The sequence below is a fragment of the Mustela nivalis genome, assembly GCF_964662115.1.
Source record: "Mustela nivalis genome assembly, chromosome: 11".
NCBI classification, from domain to species: Eukaryota; Metazoa; Chordata; class Mammalia; order Carnivora; family Mustelidae; genus Mustela; species Mustela nivalis.
The window spans coordinates 49282180-49304600 of NC_139030.1; the positions used below are offsets into that span (position 1 = coordinate 49282180).

The window sequence follows — 22421 nt, forward strand, 5'->3', positions numbered from 1 at the left end:
TTTTTTTTTTTTATACCGACACGCGCACATATTTCCCCTTCTATCCGGTTTTAGCTACTAAAAGTTAACGGACCCCCAAAGTCCAGAACATTTTGTTTCTTGGACGTATTTGTCATCACTACTGCAAAAGCTGGGGCCTGAAAAGAAAATACTGTTGTAGGAATAAATTCAATCAACGTACAAAATGGTGCTTTTAAAACATTTCCAAAATGACTGGGAGTTCTCCGTTCCCGCGGACCTCGACTTAGCTCCTTAAAAGACTAAAGATGAGCCAAATTCGCACACTTCCCCTAAGGCATATGGAGCTCTGAAGCCATCGCCTTCCTCCTAAAGAGTAATGATCTTCTCCTAAAAGGCCTGCGCTGCTCACAGCTCCTCGGAAACGTGGGTGAACTTCGAGACAGCCCTGGGATGAAAAGGGAAGAGCCTGGATTTCAGTTTTAGTCCAAAGGCCTGTAACACTTAACTAGGTACGATAGACGCTGTCTGTGAGAGGAAAAAGGTCGGAGTAGGAGGAAAGCCCATTTTCAGTCTAATCTTCACCCCTATGATCCAGGCTCCTCGCCCGCAAGTCTCCGACCCTCACCTGACAAGACGTCAGGTTACTTCTTCCCCACCAATTCTGCCACCTACCCCGCATTAGCGATTAGTCTTACGATTCTGAAGCATCAAAAATCACCCTTGTTCCCTAGAGTTCAGGCCGCCGCCGCTGCCGCCATATTACAGCTTGTGCGGCAAAATGCGTCAGGGAGGGAGGTGTGCGCCCAAGTGAGAGGGCGGGGGCTGGCAGGGGGAGGATCGTTTCCCACGCCTGGGAGGCACGGCTGGAGGCCTTCTCCAGCTGCAACAGCTGCAAAGCAAGAGCCACGGCCCTTGGGGGGCTCGTTCAGGGACCAGGCAGCCCAGACACCTCGAGGCGAAGACGGTTGGCTCCGCCGGGCCTAACGCGTCGACTCCGCCCCTCTCCTCGGGCTCTTCCCGCTCTCATACCCTGGGACTGCTGCAAAGGACGCCACCGAAACTACACGGGCTTCGCGCCACCTACCTGCTCCTGTTGTCTTCACTTCCCGGGGTCCGGTCCTTTAAAGCGCTTCAAATCTACCGCCGCCAGAAAAGGCGCTAAAGCCCACTAACCGCCTCCCTCCCCCACAACCCAGTCCCAGCGTGGAGGGAAAGCGTCGCGTAGGAAGTACGTCACGGGTTGACCGCATCTCCTGGTATTCTCTTGCTTGCGTCACCTAGGCCCTCCCTGGAGTTCTAGGATTTTGATACCTGTTAAATAACTAAGTCATAGGTATAAATGCTTTTGGTGTGAGTTGATTGGGAACGTTTGTAACCGACAAAATGCCATATTCTCCATGAAACGAAGTGCTTCATCCAATAAACTTTTATTCATACTCTGCCAAGAGTATTGGGAAGGAAGATCTACCATTAAGGAACTTCCAGTTTAGCTTCCAGTTAACGCTGTGACACAAATTTTAAAAAGCAGAAACGAACAAAGTGCTAGCTTAGGAAAAGAGGAAATTACCTAAGGTATTGACTCTCTGCTTTAAGATTCTCACAGTAACACCATGATACAGGTTATTAATGCGTATTTTACAGATAAGGAAATCAAGGCTCAGGGATGAGAAGTGCCTCCTTCCCCCTAAATACACTGTTCCTCAATACCAAAGCAAATCTTTGACTCCAAATCCAGGGATATCTAGAGAAAATAGGACATATGTTGCGATTTAATTATTTTAAGAGGCAAGCAAGTCCCTAGAATGTGTTAGAAATAAATGCCTCTGATATTTGTAGGGAAGCGGGCTGGCAACAATCGTTGTGGGGACGTGGGGTGAGTTTTAGCGGAACTAGCTAAAGGAACTTAGATTTGTTATTGTATAGAAAAAAGGGTAAGTTACTGTTATTTAAGTTTTTCACTCGTTTAGGGTAGGTGAATTATCAACAACAGCTGAGCATGTGATATATGTAAGGGTCTTGATCAATTTTAGTAGCTTTAAGACTGAGAGGACTATCCCCCTCCATATTCCCCACAACCACCACCCCCCTTTAGGCTTCACTGGTATTGCTGGAGAGTCACGGCACACCAATTCAAATGCTAATCTCACCCAGAAACACCCTAACAGACACACCCATAAATAAATATTTAATCTAGGTAGCCCTTGGCACAGTCAAGTTGATAAAAAATTAAGCATCACAACAGGGGGTTGCACAGTTTATTTATCTATTCTACTTTAGATGGATATTTGTTTTGTTTTTGAGTTTTATCTCTTATTGAATAAAACTTCTGTGAACATTCTTGTATCTGGTATATTAGAGAACATATATTTCACTTATATGTTGGAAATATACCTAGGAATGGAATTGCTAGATTTCAGGATATGGATAGGATCAGTTTTGGTAGATACTGCCAAAGAATTTTCTGTAAGTGGTTGTACAATATTCTTATCGCATATGCCTTGGGATTCCAGTATTGGTGAGAGCTCTCATTTGCAAATGAACCCAGCTTGAGCTGGCTTAGGTAAAATTGAGAATGAAAACTGTTGCACAGTTTGGTGGTTTTAAAATATCTATAAATTCTCTAATGTAACTTTCTTTTTTTCCCCCTCTAATGTAACTTTCTTTTAATGAATAGTAAAAGGCAGAGTGACAGCGTGATTTTGGAGACTAGATCATAAAAGGCATTTTAATTTCCTCCTTGCTGTGTCTCTTGGATCACTCACCCAAGGGGAAATCAACTGCCATGTCAAGAAGACACTTAAGCAGACCATGGAGAAGCCCATGTGACAAGAAAAGCTTCTTGGCAAAAGTCAGGAACTGAGTCCTCCTGCCAAAAATCATGTGAGTGAGCCATTTGGAAGCAAACCTCCAGTCTTCCTTAAGGCTTCAGATAACTATAGTCCTTGTTGATATCTGACTTTAATCACACAAGAAATTGTGAGCCAGGGCGCCTGGGTGGCTCAGTGGGTTTAGCCGCTGCCTTTGGCTCAGGTCATGGTCTCGGGGTCCTGGGATCGAGTCCCGCATCGGGCTCTCTGCTCAGCGGAGAGCCTGCTTCCCTCTCTCTCTCTGCCTGCCTCTCCCTCTACTTGTGATTTCTCTCTGTCAAATAAATAAATAAAATCTTTAAAAAAAAAAAAAAAAGAAATTGTGAGCCAGAACCATTCACTTAAACTACTTCTGAATTTCTGGCCCACAGAAACTGCAGGATGATAAATGTTGTTTTAGGTCTCTATGTCTTGGCAAGATTTATTACAATAGCAATGGATAACTAATACAGAGAAGAAAGAATAGATTGAATATCAGGGAACCTATCTCTTGTCTACTCGATTTATGTGTTTTTTGACTCCATTCTCTAGACTGAAGAGGTTACCTCACATTTTAATAGTCTAAGTCCCTGCCAGCTCCAATTATAAAACTCCAGAGAAGTCTTTGATTACCACTGTAGTGACAGACCCAAAATTTATGCTCCCACTTACATAATTAGGAGTGTTGCTGGGAAGTGTCTGACATGCCTACATTTTGTTTTTATGTCCCCTTGCATCTAAGTGAGGATAGGTGAATACTTTCTATCAGTGGAAAATAAGTGAAAATTATATATATTACATCCAGGCCAAGATGTTTATAAAGTACTATGTCTTCTCCATGTTCTTTCTTCCTATTTTTGTTAGCTGGATCCAGAGAGTTTTAAGGTCCTGGGAGAGTATAAAAGAAGTATAGTTTTGTGAATCTCCATATAGAGAAAATTCTTCCACTGACTAGAGATATCCATGTTGGAATGTGATATGATCAAGATATCAAATTATGTTGATCTCAAAGGGAACCTGCACCCCAGTGTTTATAGCAGCAATGTCCACAATAACCAAATTGTGGAAAGAGGCAAGATGTCCATAGACAGATGAATGAGTAAAGAAGATGTGGTATTAAAGAGTGGAATGTCACTCAGTCATCAGAAAGGATGAATACTTACCATTTACATCCACATGGATAGAACTGGAGGATATTGTGCTGAGCAAAATAAGTCAATCAGAGAAAGATAGTTGTCATATGATTTCACTCATTATATGGAATATAAGAAATAGCACAGAGGGCCATAGGGGAAGGAGGGAAAACTGAATGGAAGTCATCAGAGAGGGAGAAAAAACCCGAGAGACTCTTAGCTATAGGAAACACACTGAGGGTTGCTGTAGGGGAGGTGGGTGGGAGGATGGGGATATTGGGTGATGGGCATTAAGGAGGGCATGTAACCTGCATAGCACAGGAGGTTATAAGCAACTGACGAATTTTTGAACTCTATGTTTGAAACTGATGATGTACTAAATGTTAGCTAATCGAATGAAAAAAAAAAAAGAAATCAAATTATGTTGGTTAAACCACTGACATTTGGCTTTATTTATCACAAAAGATAGGATTATCCATCTAGTAGGCCATGGACCTGAGGTAGATTTGGTCCAACCTAGATTAGGTCATTTCAGTCTTTAGAGTATAAAGAGTGGAGTCTGATACCAAAAGAGAGGAAGTTGGTGGGCTGGGCTACTACAATTAACTTACCATTATTTTATTATTTTTAGAGATTTATTTATTTAATTTTCAGAGAGATAGTGTGGTTGGAGGAAGGGACAGAGGGAGAGGAAGAGAGAGAATCTTGAGCAGATTCCCTTCTAAGGGTTGAGCCTTATGTGGGGTTCAACTTCTGGACACCAAGATCATGACCTGAGCCAAAATCAAAAGTCAGACACTTAACCTACTGAGCCACCCAGGTGCCCCAATTTATTTTTTTAAACATTTTAGTTTTAAGTAATGTCTGTACCCAACATGGGGCTTAAACTCTGAGATCAAGAGTCATAGTCTCAGGGCATCTGGGTGGCTCAATGCGGCTGGGCCTCTGCCTTCAGCTCAGGTCATGATCCTGGGGTCCTTGGATGGAGACCAGCGTCAGGCTCCCTGCTAAGTCTGCTTTTCCCTTTCCCTCTCCCTCTGCCTCTTCCCCTGCTTGGGTGCTCTCTCCCTGTCTCTCTTTTTGAAATAAATAAAATCTTGAAAAGAGTCACAATCTCCACTGATTGAGCCCACCCCAACTTACCATTTTTTAGAAGAATGAAAAATTTTCTTTCTACCTACAGAAAAATGACCAAGTAGGGCACCTGGGTGGCTCAGTTATTAAGCGTCTGTTTTAGGCTTGGTCGTGATCCCAGGGTCCTGGGATCGAGTCCCGTGTAGGTCTCCCTGCCCAGCAGGGAGCCTGCTACTCCCTCTCCTACTCCCCCTGCTCTGTTCTCTTTCTGGCTGCCTCTCTCTGTCAAATAAATAAATAAAATTTTTTTTTTAAGATTTTTAAAATTTATTTGACAGGGATCACAAGTAGACAGAGAGAAGGGGAAACAGGCTCCCTGCTGAGCAGAGAGCCTATGCGGGGCTCTATCACAGGACCCTGAGATCATGACCTGAGCCAAAGGCAGAGGCTTAACCCACTGATCCACCCAGGTGCCCCAAATAAATAAAATCTTAAAGAAAAAGAAAAATGACAAGTTATTGTTTATTTTCTTCTATATCACCAATCATATAATAAAAAGTCAAACTTTTCAAAAACACATGCTTGTTGTCACATATATTTACAATATTGTAAAATTTTGAAAATTCCATAGAGGTTTAAAAATAATTCCCCCTAACCTTTTCAAATTCCTTTCCCTCGAGATATCCATTAATATTCTTTTCTATTCCTGTACTAACCTTTAAAACTTTCTCTCCCTTCCTTCAACAAAAATGAGATCCCATCAAACATATTACTTCTCAATTGCTTTTGTTTGCAAAAAAATATATTACGAGCATTTTTTGATATCTATATACCATTCTATAGTATGGATATACTACAATATATCCAGACATTCTTCTTTTGGACATTTCAGTTGTTTCAAGTTTTGGTTAATACAAAAATGCTGTAATAAACATCTTTTACATATATCTTTATGTATTGATGCTTATAAATCTTTAGGAAAGATAGGCAGAAATGAGATTAATGCATCTCAGAATCTGTACACTTTTCAATGTGATGTATAGTACCAGATTAGTATCCTGAAAGGTTGAAGCACTTTAAGGTTGTATAAAAGTGGCTCTTTTCCTTGTTGGAGGTTGTTTCCAATTTTTTTAGTTTTTGCCAGTTTAATGGGTGAAAGAATGGTATCATCTTATTTTCTAATTTCCAGTCTGCCAGTGAGGTTGCCCTTTTTAAAAAAAATTGAATACCTTTAAAAAATTTTTTTTAAAATATTTTATTTATTTATTTGACAGAGATCACAAGTAGGCAGAGAGGCAGGCAGAGAGAGAGAGAGAGGAGGAAGCAGGCTCCCCGCGGAGCAGAGAACCCGATGCGGGACTCGATCCTAGGACCCTGAGATCATGACCTGAGCCGAAGGCAGCGGCTTAACCCACTGAGCCACCCAGGCGCCCTATTTATTTATTTATTTATTTGAGAGAGAGTAAGCACAGTGGTGGGGGGCATGAAGAGCAGAGGAAGAAGCAGACTTCTTGCTGAGTGGGGAGCCTGATGGGGGCTGAAACTCCAGGATCATGACCTTAGCTGAAGGCAGAGGCTTAACCTACTGAAACACCCAGGTGCCCCAATCTTAGCCATGTTTATGTGTGTTGTTCAGTAGTTTTAAGTATGTTGACATTGTGCAGCCAATCTTCAGAACCTTTTGTCTTGCAAAACTGTAGCTTTATACTCAATGAACAACTCCCCATTACCCTTTCTTGGCATCCCTTAGCATCTGCTCTTCTACTTTTTGTTTCTATGGATTTGACTACTCCAGGTACTTCATAAAACTGGAATCATACAATATTTGTTCTTTTGTGTCTGGCTTATTTCATTGAACCTAGGGTCTTCAAGATTAAACCATGTTGTAGCCTGTGTCAGAATTTCCTTTCATTTTAAGGCTGAAAAAAATTCCACTATAAGTATATATGACATTTTCTTTATCCATTTATATGTCAATGGACACTTGGATTGCTTCTATACGTTGGCTCTTATAAATAATGCTGCTAAGAACATTGCTGTATAAATATTTGCTCAAGTTCCTGCTTTTAATTCTTTTGAGTATTCAGAAATAAAATTACTAGATTACATAATAATTCTGTTTAATTTTTTGAGGAAACACCATACTGTTTTTCTCACAGCAGTTGCACCATTTTACATTCCCACCAAAAATACAGAAGAGTTCCAGTTTCTCCATGTCCTTGCCAACACTTGTTATTTTCTGATATTTTGATAATAGCTGTCCTATTGGGTGTGAAGTGGTCTTTTATTGCACTTTGATTTGCATTTCCATATTGATAAGTGCTGTTGAACATTTTTTCATGTGCCTGTGACCATGGAGAAATGTTTGTTGAAGTCCTTTGCCCATTGAAAGAATTTTTGTTACTGATTTGTATGAATTTTTCATATATTCTGGATATTAATCTCTTATCCGATATATCATTTGCAAATATTTTCTCCCATTCTGTTGGTTGCCTTTTCACTCTGTTGACAGTGTTCTTTGATGAATGAAAGTTTTAAATTTTGATGAAGTCAGGGATGCCTGTCTGGCTCAGTTGGTGAAGGGTCTGTCTTTGGCTCAAATCATAATCCCAGGGTCCTGGGATGGAGTCCCGCATCAGTCTTCTTGTTCAGCAGGGAGTTTGCTTTTCCATTTGCCTGCTGCTCGCCCTGCTTGTGCTCTCTTTCTCTCTCTCTGGCAAATAAATAAACAAAATATTTAAATAAAAATTTTTTAAAAGATTTTATTTATTTATTTGACAGAGACTACAAGTAGGCAGAGAAGCAGACAGAGAGAGAGGAAGGGAAGCAGGCCCCCTGCTGAGCAGAGAGCCCGATGCGGGACTTGATCCCAGGACCATGAGATCATGACCTGAGCCGAAGGCAGCGGCTTAACCCACTGAGCCACCCAGGTGCCTCTAAATAAAAATTTTTTATTAAGTCCAATTTACTTAGTTTTTTCTCTTTTTGCCAGTGCTGTTGGTGTTATATACAACAAACACAATTTTACTGGCAGAATTACTCCAGAAGAAAAAAGCATTCAAGCTAATTTGTGAGGGGAAAAAACAGTCTCTGATGTTGGAGAAATTGGTCTAATATTCATTGTAAAGACTCAATATTATTTCAAGCTAATCTGACAGGGCTTAAAGCATATTATCCTCCTGTTGGACATAAGCAATCTCACAGAACATTGACATTAGACAAGGTTACTCTGCCACACAAAATACCAAGGATTCCCCTCTCATTAAATGAGTAAATGCTACTTGTTTACCAGTTTCAGCTTTATCCCCACGTTAGTCTGCTTTTCTATCCAACTACCTAACACCTATAATTAGATGTATTAGATGCCCAGTCATAGAATTGCCCTGCTTCCTTAGAGCACCCAAGATAGAGCAAACTTTTCCTCTTTAGACCTTCCCCCAAATTACCCAGCCAAATCCTATAATAGTTTCTTTCTAATACTCTTTTACTGTGCAGCTAAATGATTCCCTGCAGTGTGCATTTTCCTTAGCTCCAACAAGTAATAAATCTCATCTTCAGGTTTCTTGTGATTTTTGGCTAAAGGGCATTGACACTTACTAGGAGGAAATTAAAAGCCACACTTTGTTAACCACTTTTTAACGTTTATAAAAGATGCTTCTTCATGATTTAAGTCATTAGCCAGAATACAATTTTATAGCTATGGACTTAAATTATTATTACCTTAACTTTGTACTTAGGTGTGATTTATATATAAATATGTATCTTATGAATGCACTAGACTGCAAGTAAAGAAAATTTACTAACAGTGACTAAACAAAAAGGGTTTCCTTTCTTTACCTAAACAAGATTCCAAAGGAAGGCAAGCTTCTGGTATTTGTGTCTTAGGCCAGTCTCCTTACAATTCTGAAAACTGGTGAGAAGGAGATGAACAGGTCCCAACAGTGAAGAAACTGTCCTGGCACTATCGTTTAGGCCTTATCGTTGCCAGAGCTGGTCTGGCACTCGTAGCTCAGTGTAGGTTTTCTGGTGAACAGTTGCAGAGAACACCAACATGAGACAAGGCCACTGTCTGACTATGATGGAACAAGATAAAGACAAGGCCATTCCATAATCATACAGAGGTGAGATCAAAATAAAAACATTGTCCAAAGCACAAAAAATGACTGAACATCTACCTATCTGTCGGAGGCAGGCCCCTGGCCAGGGCGGCCTCAGCCATTAAAAGATGGCGCCTGGCTAGTTGCCAGGTTAGGATTGCCTCGTGAGACTAAGCGGAACGCCCAAAGAGGAAGTAAACAGCATTGGTTGCTAGTGAAGTTGTTCGTTTAGGTGCACAGCCTGATTTGCTCCCTCTTGTACCCTGCTCGCTGATTGGTCATGTAAGCGTATTTAAGTGTGTAGACTTGCGGAAATAAAGAGAGAGAGAGAAGATGCATCCGAACCAGGGCGTCTTGTCGTCCTTGCGGGGCGAGGGCGATACCTATCCTGGCTATTATGAGTGACTGCTCTTTTTTGTCAAATACAGCTGTAACCTCACTTCATTCCTCCTGCCCTACAGACAAAGTTTATTAAGATACCCAATAATGGAATTATCTCTGCTTCCTCCACAGCATTCAGACAAGAGAAAAGCCCTGTTAACCTCCCCCAAATCACTTAACACAGGGCTGAATGCCATAGTGAGTTCTTTCTAACACCTTCTTAATTTGACATTCCTTGGGGTGTGTTCTGCTTCATTGCAACTGATCAGCAACCCCAACTTTAACTATGGGTCTCTAACTGTAGGGTATTGACACAGGTTATGCCCAGTTTCATCCTTACGCTTTTTCTAATGTTTGTTCTGAAACTCTATCTATTTTGTGCATTAAGGGTAACCTCAATCTTCAAATTTGTTATCAGCTGATCTGCTTCCAAACAATCTAAATCAGTGCTACTCAAAGTGTGCTGGCCATTAGTGGTTGTCTATGGTGTTGGAGGTGGGAGATGGAAAATGACGGCTGTTGGTTAGCTGGTGTCTTTTTGGACTTGTAAAAATGTTCTAAAATGAGTTGTGATGCTCCACAACGCTAAATTAGGAAAAGCATTGAATTATACACTGGAAATGCATAAATTGCTTGGTGTGTAACTAATTTCTCAATAAAGCTGTTAGAAAAAAAAGTATGGTTCCAAAGACTGGCCTCACCATGACACAAAGGCAGAAATTGAAAGAATTTGCTCTTATAGCCATTTGACAGCTTTAGGTATGTTGAATATTATAAGAAACAAAAATCCACGTGTTTTTTTCCGTTTGCCGTTTCAAATTTCATTTTCTAAATATTTATGTCTTGTTATATATTATTTAAAAATCAGTCTTCCATGGGCTGGGAGAAAACCTCAGATAGTTGAGAAACACTGACCTAATGTAACTTAACAGTTTAAACGGTGTTGTCGCAGAGGCTCTCAATGTGGAACTACCATGCCCAGAATGCCCCGCGAATGCGTAGGCGACGTCCGTTCCGCTGGCCTCGCCGCTACGTCCCTTGGGGCATGTAGTACGTGCCTTCCGCTGAGCATGCTGTGCTGTCCCGGCATTTTTTCCTGTTTGGGGGACTGGATCATCAGAGGAGAGGTGATGTCTCCCGAGGAAAGGCTGCAAACTATGTAATGTCGGGGGGCGGGAGGGAGTGACACAACCGAGCCTGTTACATCACTTGTTGGGGACCAGAAATAGCCCTGACTTACGAGCCATCGTGACGAGCCTTCCCCGGAATCCTCCAGAAATGTTGGGAGATTGTTGAGGGAAGAGCTTAATCTGCAAGTCCGGGCCGGTAGCGGCGGCAGGTTTTCTTCCGCCCAGCACGATTTCTATCCGAGATGCAGGGTATTGGATTTTTCCAGTGCTTGGAGGAGGGCAGGCGTGAGCCCACTCCCAGTGAGGACGGGGGAGATCACTTTCATTGGTACAGGACTTTACTGTGCGCCCCGCGTGGAGAATGCTTGTCATTTACACAGGGTGTCACTGTTGACCCTGCACTGATAGTCCCAAGGCCTCTCCTTTAGTTAAATGACTTCCCCAAGGTCATTTATCTGGGGGTAGAACTGGAAACTTAACACGTTGGTTTTCTAGCCATTGAGCTGGTTCCATTCTCTGTTGTAGGCAGACAGGAGCATTTTGAGGATACCCTTGCTGTGTACCGGGTTTTTGTGTACGTGTGTACCCAGGTTGGCTTAGGTCAGCATGCTTACTGATAGACACAAAGTACCAATACTGTCTTGTTTTTGTTTTTCTTGTGGACAGCCTAGCATAGCCATAGAGAGGAATCTGAGCCAATCTTTCAGTGTTGGTTTTGTTGATCTAAGGAGGTGTTCCAAGTTGAAAGAGTTGAAATAATTGAGTGACTGTCTCAGCTCCACAAGTGCTAGATAGTTTTTTAACCTTTTTGAAAATAGCTTTTATCTGTAAAATCCAGATGATAATATCTACTTGATAGGTTAGTTGAGAGAATTTAACAGGATGGTATATTTTAGAAGTCCTTTGTGAAATATTGCAGAATTGTTAGATGCTAAGATTTTAGTCCCAGCTTTTCTTTTGTTTCAAAATTAGAAATATAAACATTTATAATATATATTTAAAACAAATAGTCCTTTTTCATAATTATCTTCTTATATTGCTTCATCATGTCTTGATACATTTCTTGATTTCTCTGTATTTCCTGATTGGAGCTTTAATCTTCTTACTTACTGATTTATACTGATCTAAGGTCAGTAGTGACCAAACCATTAGAGTTCTTCTAGAGTACCAGAAGAAAGGAGAAAGAAATTATCCTTAAAGTAAATAAACCAGAAACTATCTTTCTGAAAAAAAAAATTTTTTTTTAAATTTTATTTATTTAACAGAAAGAGAGTGCACGCATGCAAATGGAGGGAGAAATGGGGAGAGAGAGAGGGAGAGAATCTCAGGCAGACTGGGTGCTAACGGCAGAGCCCAGTGCTGGGATGGATCCCACTCTGAGATCATGACCTGAGGAGAAAGTAAGAGTTGGTTCTTTAATCGACTGAGTCACCCAGGTGCCCCTAAAAAGATTTACTTATTCATTTATTTTTGTAAAAAGTTTATTTATTTGAGGTAGAGCAAGTGAGCATGTGAGTTGGGGGGTAGAGGGAGAGGGAGAAGTGGACTCTCTTTTACTGAGTTGGGAGGCAGATGCAGGACTTCATCCCTGTACCCTGTAATCATGACTCAAGCCAAAGGCAGATGCTGACTGACTGAGCCACCTGAAAAAAAATTTTTTTTCAAAAAGTGCATAGCTCTGAATTAATGGCTGTTCCTTGTAAAAATGTTAAAGGTGATTATTTATTGCAAATAGTTTGACTTATTTGTTTAAAAAGATGTTTCTGAGTATAGGATTTTTTTCCCTTCTGCTTTTATGGTCATATATATATATAGGTCACATATATATGTGGTCACATATATATGGTCACACATCTATATATAGATATAGAAAAATATTTTCTATATCTATATATAGATACAGAAAAAAGATATAGAAAAATGTAAAAAAAATTGTTAAATCTAACATATATATAAAACTATATATATATCTATATCTAGATATATCTATCTATCGATATATAATCATTTACACAGGGTGTCACTGTTGACCCTGCACTGATAGTCCAGAAAAAAATAAAAATTTTTTCAAAAAGTGTATGGCTCTGAATGGCTGTTCCTTGTAAAAATGTTAAAGGTGATTATTTATTGCAAATAGTTTGACTTATTTGTTTAAAAAGATGTTTCTGAGTATAGCAAAAAGATATCTAGATATATCTAGATATAAATATATAAAACTATATATATCTAGATATACATATACATATCTATATATATGTATATCTATATATATGTATATCTAGATATATATAGTTTATATATATATATATATATATGTTAGATTTAACAAATATTTTTTTAAATGGAGTGCAGAAAGAAGTCCCTTTTCATGGACACTTAGTTTCAGACCAAATCCTGCTGTTTGCTTCAGACTAGAACAAAGCCTCTAGTTAAAGCAGAAAAAGCTTATGACTTTAATTTGAATTTTGGAACTAGTTTGGTATTAATAATACTAGCATAACCATGTTAAACCAATCCTTTTACAGAAACTGCATGTTGGAATGGGATTTGGAGTTGTCATAACGGAAGCAAAATACATGAAGGAAAAATAGTTATCTTCTAATCAGCATGTTGCACCTGACTACTAGTCGCAGATGGTTTTTGTGACCTAAGAAAATTTGTGATGTAAATGAAAAATTACCTTTCTTTTAGACTGGTTGTTTGTAAATATGCTTCGTCTAAGAGCAGTTTTTCCGTTCTCTCGGAGAGTGTTTCAATTTCGAACCTGCAGTTGTAAACCACTAATTAGCCAGATGATTACATGTACAGATGAAGAGCAAGTATTAGATCTTATTGGAAAAAACAAAGCCATACTTTCAGAAAAACAAGTGGAATGTGCACTGAATATACTTTGGCGGTTTCAAAAGCAGAAGACCAGCTTTTTCAAAAATGCTGAATGTATCAGAGACCATCCCCAATTTCTTACTCTTCATAGTTTAGCTACAAGTGAAATGGAATTCATGAATGATGATACGCTAGTGAATGTGTTGTATATCACACAACAGTAAGTAATGTGCTTTTAGATTTTATAGAAATCACTGTAGTTTATATTTTAATTTTCTAAAAATCTCTTTAAAATGAAAAACTGCTTTTTTTCTATAGATAGTTTTCCTGATCATCTAATACTTTTAAGATGTTTAGAAGATATTCTTTGATTTTATATGATATATGTATATCAAATATCCTGTTGTGCAACCTAAATATGTACAATTTTTATTTGTTAATCAAATTCAGGAAAGCTGGGAAAACATTAACAACAAAAAAAGAAATTTTACATTGTTTGCAAGGGAATCCAGCCTTTAGAAGAACTGGATTTTCTAAATAAAGTATTTGGCAGATGTGTAAGACAAAAATAACACACAAAAGTTGCAATAAGTTTGTTTCTTAGCCTTATTCATGGAAAAACAGCAGTTTTCTCACAGAATTATCCAACCTGTATATCAGTATACATTTGTTTTCTCAGTGGTCATGTTAACTTGGAAAATGATGAATAAGACAAAATTAAACAAGTCTTTTTTTTTTGCAGGACCTTTCAGAGCCTTTAATATATTAATATATATTATAAATACATTATATTATAAATAAGGTCAGTTTCCAGACTTACTTAACCATAAAACATTTTGTAAAATACTTCAGAAGACTCATGTCTATTAGGCAGATGGAGAAATACTGCTTGGTGATGATTTGTCTAAAAACTATATTTCTACGTTTCCCTCCTAGGTCATATTTTAATAATGGAGGGATTTCAAAAATAGAATATATTTTTTGTTTTTGAGTTTTAGAAACAATATGTAGCTTAGTTTTGCTTTATGACTCAACCTGAAAGTCCTTGATTTTTAGGAGACAAACTTATATAACCTTAACATTATAAAGATATTGAAAAAAAAAAGATTTTTATACCTACAAAATACAGTATATGTGGTTAGTTATATAGAAAGTATTCATTGTTAATGAAGATATACTGGAAGAGGGACTCTTATATGTTGTGGTGGTATAATATATATCAAAAACTATAAAAATATCCTGGATCCAATAATTTTGCTTCTAGGATTTATCCTAAGAAAGTAATCTGAGATATATGTAAAGGTTATTGTACATTGATACTCACCTCAGCATTATTTGTAATATTGAAAAACGAAAATTCTAAAAGTAGTTGTGTGTTTAAATGATATATTCACATAAGGGAATAGAATACAATGTTTAAAAATTGTTGTGAACAATATGTCATGAGCAAATGTCCCTAATATAATGTTAACTTATTGAAAAGGCAGGATATAAAAGTGTAAAAGAAATATGTGTATTTCATATATGTGTAAGAAAGATAACTGGAATGAAATGCTCCAAATTAATGATGGTGGCTATTAATGAGTACAGACCTATCACGTTTTTCTTTATTTTATGAACTCTCTCCTATAAAAATATTTTTGCAATCAGAAAATTAATATATATATTATATATACTTTTAACATAATATGTATCATTGAACATTTTCATTGTTCAGTGGAAGGCACTGAACGGACAAAAGAATGAGAGAGGCATGGGATAAAATGTAGATGTTTATTATATTGTATCAATGAAACAAAATATATTTTTTTAAGATTTTATTTATTTATTTGTCAGAGAGAGAGCGAGCAAGAGCGAGCACAGGCAGACAGAGTGGAAGGCAGAGTCAGAGGGAGAAGCAGACTCCCCGCGGAGCAAGGAGCCCGATGCGGGACTCGATCCCAGGACGCTGGGATCATGACCTGAGCCGAAGGCAGCTGCTCAACCAACTGAGCCACCCAGGCGTCCCTCAATGAAACAAAATATTAAAAAGAATGAAAAATGAAAAAAATGAAATGAAAAAATGAATGAATGAAAAAAATGAATGAATAAAAAAAAATGGGAGTGAACCATAAATAAGGACTGCATAAGAGTAGAATAACTTGAGGTTCACTTTTGCGTTCTTACTTGCGTAATTGTTTTAAATAATTTAAAAGTGTTTATGTATGGAAAATGATTTTCTCTTGATTTTATCAAGGTGTGCTACTGAGGCCCATGACCTGGTTGCAGTGCTAGTTACAGAAGCATGGAGAAGACTGGAAAGGCAAGTACTCTATTTCATCATCTTAGATGACAGTTATCCTATTCAAGGTTAGCTCAGTAAAATCTTATAAAGAATGGGGTGCTGCTGCCTACCTGTTAAGCTTCACTGAAAAAAAAAAAGTAAACCCATTTAGGTTGAGGATTTTTTGATTATGTAAAGGAAAATAATAAGGAATGTGTATTTTCCTAAAGAGAGAAAGAAAACACGAATATTTGCTCTTTAAGAGTGGGAACAATGTGCTTTTCCACATATATAATTAAGCAAAATATAAGTAAGGTGCAGTAACAGCTATTTGGATTTTTGAATCTTCTTTTCTGGAAGATTCTGCTTCAGAAAAAAAGATTCAAGGTGCTTGGCTGACTTAATTGGTAGAGCATGAAATTCTTGATCTTGGCATTGTGAGTTTGAGCGTAGATTGGGAGTAGAGTTCACTTAAAAACAAAAAAAAAGAAAGAAAAAAAAGAAAAGATTCTATGAGTGATAAGCAAGAAAAGAAGACACCAGTTTACTAGAAAGGAAAACTATTTAACATTGTTTAGCAGCATTTGCAGGTGCTTATTTATTACTTCTTCTTTATGGAGAGACAGTGGACATGGCTCATAGGTGACTTAGAAGTTTTCAAGTCTACTGCTGGGAATATGATCAGATCTCTTTCCTGTACATAGCTATATTTGTAACATGTTGCCATAATCAGTAATGAACTAGAAAATGTAAAATTTGTCCAGGGTGTTCTTATGAGTATAGAGAAGTCTATTCTATTCAAAATTTTCTTATATATACTATATAGGAATATGTGAGAAACTCCCATTTATTAAAAAAAAGTGGGGGAGATAATAACAGACCTTATTTTGGAAAATGTTTAGCTATTTCTGAAAATTTTGCATAGCCTCATCCCTTTTTAACATAGTGATTCAGGATAGCCTATATCCATTATTAGTGGAGTATAACAAATGTTAGTGAAAAAAGAGAAAATCAAAGTGGGAAAGAGAAAGGAGGATTTAAAAACTACAGAAAAGAGAGGTGGTTCAAGATGGTGGCACAGAAAGACCCTACTCACTCTACCAAGTACACACCAAATCTCCAGATACCTAGGGAACAACTGTCTCAGAAAGGACCTAAGGACTGGCTGAACAACTCTTCCACAACAAATGATCCAAGGCCATCTTGAGATAGGTAGGAGAAGTGGAGCCTTGTTCTCACCAAGAACCCCACTCCCTACTCAGTGATTCGAAAGAGGGAGGGATCTATCCCTGAGGAGTGAGGGGTTTGTGCCACACATCAGGAATCCCAACTCCTGGGACCTATACCACAGAGATGAGCTCTCAAATGTATGGCTTTGAAAACCAATGGGGCTTACACCAAGGGTTGTGGGGACTGTGCTCTGAAAGTGCTCACACACAGACTTACTTGTCCTGGGACCCAGCACAAGAATAGCAGTTTGGAAGTGCCTCAGCCATATGTGATGGATTCACTGGGTAAGCTTTAAGTGCCTGCTAGAAGGACAGGGGTCTATTGGAATTCTCTCTGTGTCTAGAGGCACACTGGTGGGCACCATTTCTCCACTCTTGTACCTTGCTAGCACCAGAACTGGCATGTGCTATTTTTGCATTCTCCCTTTACCTTATAAAAGCTGTTTGCCCTGTCTTTTGTTCTTCTGTGACTCTGCCCCACCAATCCTATTGGACCAACTTGCCCTGACTCGGCTCCCCGCAGCCCCAAACTGCTAAAGATGGTAGGCAGCTTTGTCTTGGCCTGGTGCTCCTCCTTGGCCCTGCCAAGGCTGGCAAGTATGGCAGTCCATAGAGGGAAGACCCTTTAAACACCTGCCTCTAGTGTCCAGGCAGGCTTATGTTTCTGGGACCCATAGGACTGAACAAATCAGAGAGTTCTTGGCAGGCATTATAATACCCACAAAGCACTATACAGATAAGCAGATTGTAATGTCCCAGTCTTCCTGTGACCACTCCTTCAAGACTGAAGAGATAGGTATGTTGTCTAATACATAGGAACAGACACCAAAAGCCAAAGAAAAATGAGAAAACAAAGGAATATGTTCTAAATGAAAGAAGATAAAACCCCTGAAAAAACCTTAATGAAACACAAGTAAGTAATTTACCTGACAAAGAGTTCAAGGTCATGGTCATAAAGATGCTCACTGATCTCAGGAGAAGCATGGATAAACACAAAACTTTAAAAAAGAAATGGAAAGGGCGCCTGGGTGGCTCAGTTGGTTGGACGACTGCCTTTGGCTCAGGTCATGATCCTGGAGTCCCGGGATCGAGTCCCACATCGGGCTCCCAGCTCCATGGGGAGTCTGCTTCTCCCTCTGACCTCCTCGCTCATGTTCTCTCTCACTGTCTCTCTCTCAAAATAAATAAATTAAAAAAAAAAAAAAGAAATGGAAAACATAAGAAAATATAAACAGAAGTCATGGAACTGAAGAATATAATAACTAAACTGAAAGACATAAAACAGGTTCAACAGCAGACTAGATGAACCAGAAGAAAGGATTAGTGGCTGAGACGGGAGTGGAACTCACTCAAACAGCAGCAAGAAAAAAAGTTGAATTAGCTCATGGGGGCCATGGGACAACATCATGTGAAATAATGTTCTCATCATAGGTGTCCCAGAAAGAGAGGAGAGAGGGATAGAAAACTTATTGGAAGAAATAATAGCTGAAAACTTCACTAACCTGGGGAAGGAAACAGACATTTAGATCTAGGAGTCCCAAAGAGTTCCAAATAAGGTGAACCCAAGAGATTCACACCAAGACACATTATAATTAAAACATCAAAAGTTAGAGAATCTTAAAAGTAGCAAGAGAAAAACAGCTTGTTTTGTACAAGGGACCCTCCCTCTTCCCCCCAAGCCCAAGATTCTTATCAGGTTTTTCAGCAGAAACTTTGCAAGTCAGAGGGGAGTCATGTGATACATTCAGAGTGCTGAAAGCAAAAAAACTTCTAACCAAGACTATACCTGAGAAGGTTATCATTCACAATTGAAGGAGAGAAAGTTTTCCAGACAAACAAAAACTGAACAAGTTCACCACTACTCAACTAGACTTTTAAGACATTAAAGGTACTTCAAGTTGAAAAGAAAGGCCAATTGGTGACAAGAAACATATGAAAGTAAAGAACTACAGCCAGAAAACAGATAACAAAATGACAATGAGTAGATACCCATCTATAATTATTTTAAACATAAATGGACTGACGCCCACTTCTAGCTCTGTGGCCTCAGCAGAGTTGCTTTAGGTGTCCTGAACTGCATGGCAGAGCGGTGGCTCTGGTGAGCAGCCAGTAAGAACTCCATTGAGTGCCAGTCTAGGGAGAACTGGGGGACTGGAGGCTGGGCTGAATCCTCACCAGACTCTTTCTCCACCCAGGCAGAGCCTGGCTGCCAACCCCTCTGGCTATAGGCCCCTTGAGTTCCCAAACTGGTCCTAGACAGATGACTCCCCTGCACTTCCAGTGAAAGGCTAGGTTCGAAGAAAAGCCCAAAGGGAGAAGTTTGCAAGATGAATTGTACTGCTGTCAGGGGAAATGGATGCTAGGTTGCAGGCATGGCAGCTTAAGCCGTAGGAGAAGTTGCAGAAAGACGAAAAAGAAAAAATGCCCTTAAACCTGATGGGGCTCTACTGCAGAACCTACTACTAGGTCAATAAAGAGCAATTCCGATCTCTCTTCCCCAGCCTCTCTGCCTTTCTTTTCCATCAATTATGTGCCACATCCTAGCCAGAAAAGAACCTTCATGTTCCCCATCTGTCTTCAGAGCACAAGATCACCACCTAGAGGGGTTGTCTCAGTGCCCTCATCCCTGGCTGGCTCCATTTCAGTTCAGCAGAATCTTGCCTTTGGATACCTACCCCTTTTGCAGGCCATAAGGCTGCACAACTATGAACACTAGCTGCTCTGTGAACATGAGGAAGGGGAAGCAGTTTTCCTGGTTTTAGCTAAGGACGTAAGCCTTCAATAGCTCATATACAGCTCAGGCCACATATGGTTATTCATTTAATAATGTTTTGATGAAAAGAGCAAACCCCCAACCCTCCAAAATGGACTAAATTCTTCAATCAAAAGATATAGAGTGGCTGAATGGATTAAAAAAAAAAAAAAAGCAAGATCCATCTATATGCTGCCTATAAGAGGCTCCCCTCAGATGTATTGACACATACAGGTTAAAAGTGAAGAAATGGAAAAAGTTGTTTCATGCAAATGGAAACCAAAAGGAAGCTGGGGTAGCTATTCTTACATCAGACAAAGTAGACTTAAAATAGACTAATAAAAGAAAAAGGTGGGCATCACATAATGATAAAGGACTCAATCTAGCAAGAAGATACAACATTTGTAAATATTTATGCACCCAACATAGGGGCACCTAGAAGTATAAAGCAATATTAACAGATCTAAAGAGAGAAATTGACAGCAATCCAATGATAATAAGGGCCTTCAATATCCCACTTACATCAATGCATACAGGAATAATAAGGAAACATCAGCCTTAAAACACGTCAGGCCAGATGAATTTAGGTATATGTGGAACATTCTACCAAAAAGCAGCAGAATACATATTCCTCTCAAGTGGAACATTCTCCAGGATTAATAATATGTTTGGCTACAAAACAAGTCTCAAGAAATTTTGGAAGATTGAAACCCTCTCAAGCATCTTTTAAGACCACAGTGATATGACAGTGGAAATCAATCACTAAAAAACCTGGAAAAATTACAAATATGTAGATATTTAACAACATGCCACCAGACAACCAATGGATCAATTAAGAAATTGAAGGAGAAAGGTGCCTGGGTGGCTCAGTGGGTTAGGGCCTCTGCCTTTGGCTCAGATCATGATCTCAGGGTCCTGGGATTGAGCCCCACATCAGGCTTTCTGCTCAGTGGGGAGCCTGCTTCCTCCCCTCTCTCTGCCTGCCTCTCTGCCTACTTGTGATCTCTGTCAAATAAATAAATAAAATCTTTAAAAAAAAAAGAAACTGAAGGAGAAATTAAAAAAATACCTTGATAAATGAAAATGAAAATATAGCTTTCCAAAATCTGCAGCAAAAGCATTTCTAACAGGGAAGTTTGTAGTGATAGAGACCTACTTCAGGAAACAAGTAAAATCTGAAATAATCCAACTTTCTACCTAAAGGAACTAGAAATCAAAGAGCAAAGGAAGCCCAAAGTTAGTAGAAGGAAGGAAATAACAAAGGTCAGAGAAGAAATAAATGACGTAGAGACTAAAAAGGGGCACCTGTGTGGCTTGGTTGGCTAAGTGTTTGACTCTTGGTTTCAGCTCAGGTCGTGATCTCAGGGTTATGAGATTGAGTCCCAATTGGGCTCTGCTCTCAGTATGGAGTCAGTTTGAGATTCTTTCTCGCTCCCTCCTTCTCTGCCCCCCCCCAACTTGTACGCATGCTTGCCCTCTCTCTCTCTCTCTCTCAAATAAAAAAATAGACTAGAGAGAAAATAGAAAAGACCAGTGAGGGTCACCTAGGTGGTTCAGGTGGTTAAGCATCTGCCTTTGACTCAGGTCATGATCTTGGGGTCCTGGGATTGAGCCCCACATCGGGCTCCCCACTCAGTGGGAAGCCTCCCTCTCCTTTTCCCCCAGCCCTGGCCCACTTGTGCACTCTGTCTCTCAAATAAATAAAATCTTAAAAAGAAAAAAAGGAAAAGATCAATGAAACTAAGCTGGTTTTTTGAAAAAGTAAACAGTTGATAAACCTTTAACTATTTACTAGGAAAAAGAACTTAAATAAATGAAATCTGAAATGAAAGAGGGAACATTATAACTGATACCAAAATAATACAAAGGCTAGTGAGAGGCCAATAAATTGGACAACTTAGAAGAAATGGTAAGTTCCTAGAAACAGTCTTCCAAGACTAAATAATGACCAATTACTAGCAAGGAGATTGAATCAGTAATCAAAAAACTCCCAACAGAGTGGGAGACGAACCATGAGAGACTATGGACTCGGGAAAACAAACTGAAGGTTTTAGAAGGGAGGGGTCTAGGGAGATGGGTAAGCCTCATGATGAGTATTAAGGAGGGCATGGATTGTATGGAGCACTGGATGTTATATGCAAACAGTGAATCATGGAACACTGTTTGTTCAAAAACCAATGATGTACTGTATGGTCACTAACATAACACAATAAAATAAAATGAATGAATGAATGAATGAATGAATTTTGAAAACTCCCAACAAACAGGAGTCCAGGAGAAGACAGTTTCAGTGGTGAATTCTACCAGACTTTCTTTTTCTTTTTTTTTTTTTTAAAGATTTTTATTTATTTATTTGACAGAGATCACAAGTAGGCAGAGAGGCAGGCAGAGAGAGAGAGGAGGAAGCAGGCTCCCCGATGAGCAGAGAGCCCGATGCGGGGCTCGATCCCAGGACCCTGGGATCACAACCTGAGCCGAAGGCAGAGGCTTTAACCCACTGAGCCACCCAGGTGCCCCTACCAAACTTTCAAAGAGGATTTAATTCCTATTCTTTTCAAGCTCTCCCAGAAATCTGAAGAGGAGGGAACCCTTCCAAACTCATTTTACAAGGCCAGCATTACTTCAATACCAAAAGCAGACAAGGACACTGTAGAAAAAGAAAATTACAAGTCAGATCCCTAATGAAATAGATGTAAAAATCCTGAACAAAATATTAGCAGGCCAAATTTAAT

The 22421-nt window shown here is 39.3% G+C and overlaps 2 protein-coding genes across 8 annotated transcripts in view; one reads left to right on the plus strand and one right to left on the minus strand.

Moving 5' to 3' along the window:
• Positions 1-1193, minus strand: part of PPIG (peptidylprolyl isomerase G) — a 52873-nt gene extending 51680 nt beyond the window's left edge. For 2 of the 7 annotated variants that reach the window (XM_082689206.1, XM_082689201.1), the window contains exon 1: positions 634-937. The gene's annotated coding sequence lies outside the window, so the exon portion shown is untranslated. Of the gene's footprint in view, positions 1-181; positions 407-633; positions 938-1045 lie in introns of those variants that run through there. The other 5 variants (XM_082689202.1, XM_082689204.1, XM_082689199.1 and 2 more) reach the window with 5 other exon arrangements.
• A 9332-nt stretch (positions 1194-10525) lies between these two features.
• The window catches only part of FASTKD1 (FAST kinase domains 1), a 55028-nt gene continuing 43132 nt past the window's right edge, over positions 10526-22421 (plus strand). The window contains exons 1-3 of the mRNA XM_082689197.1: positions 10526-10619; positions 13148-13665; positions 15682-15747. Of these exons, the coding sequence (XP_082545323.1) occupies positions 13331-13665; positions 15682-15747 (401 nt within the window). The 5' untranslated portion in view covers positions 10526-10619; positions 13148-13330. The remainder of the gene's footprint in view (positions 10620-13147; positions 13666-15681; positions 15748-22421) is intronic.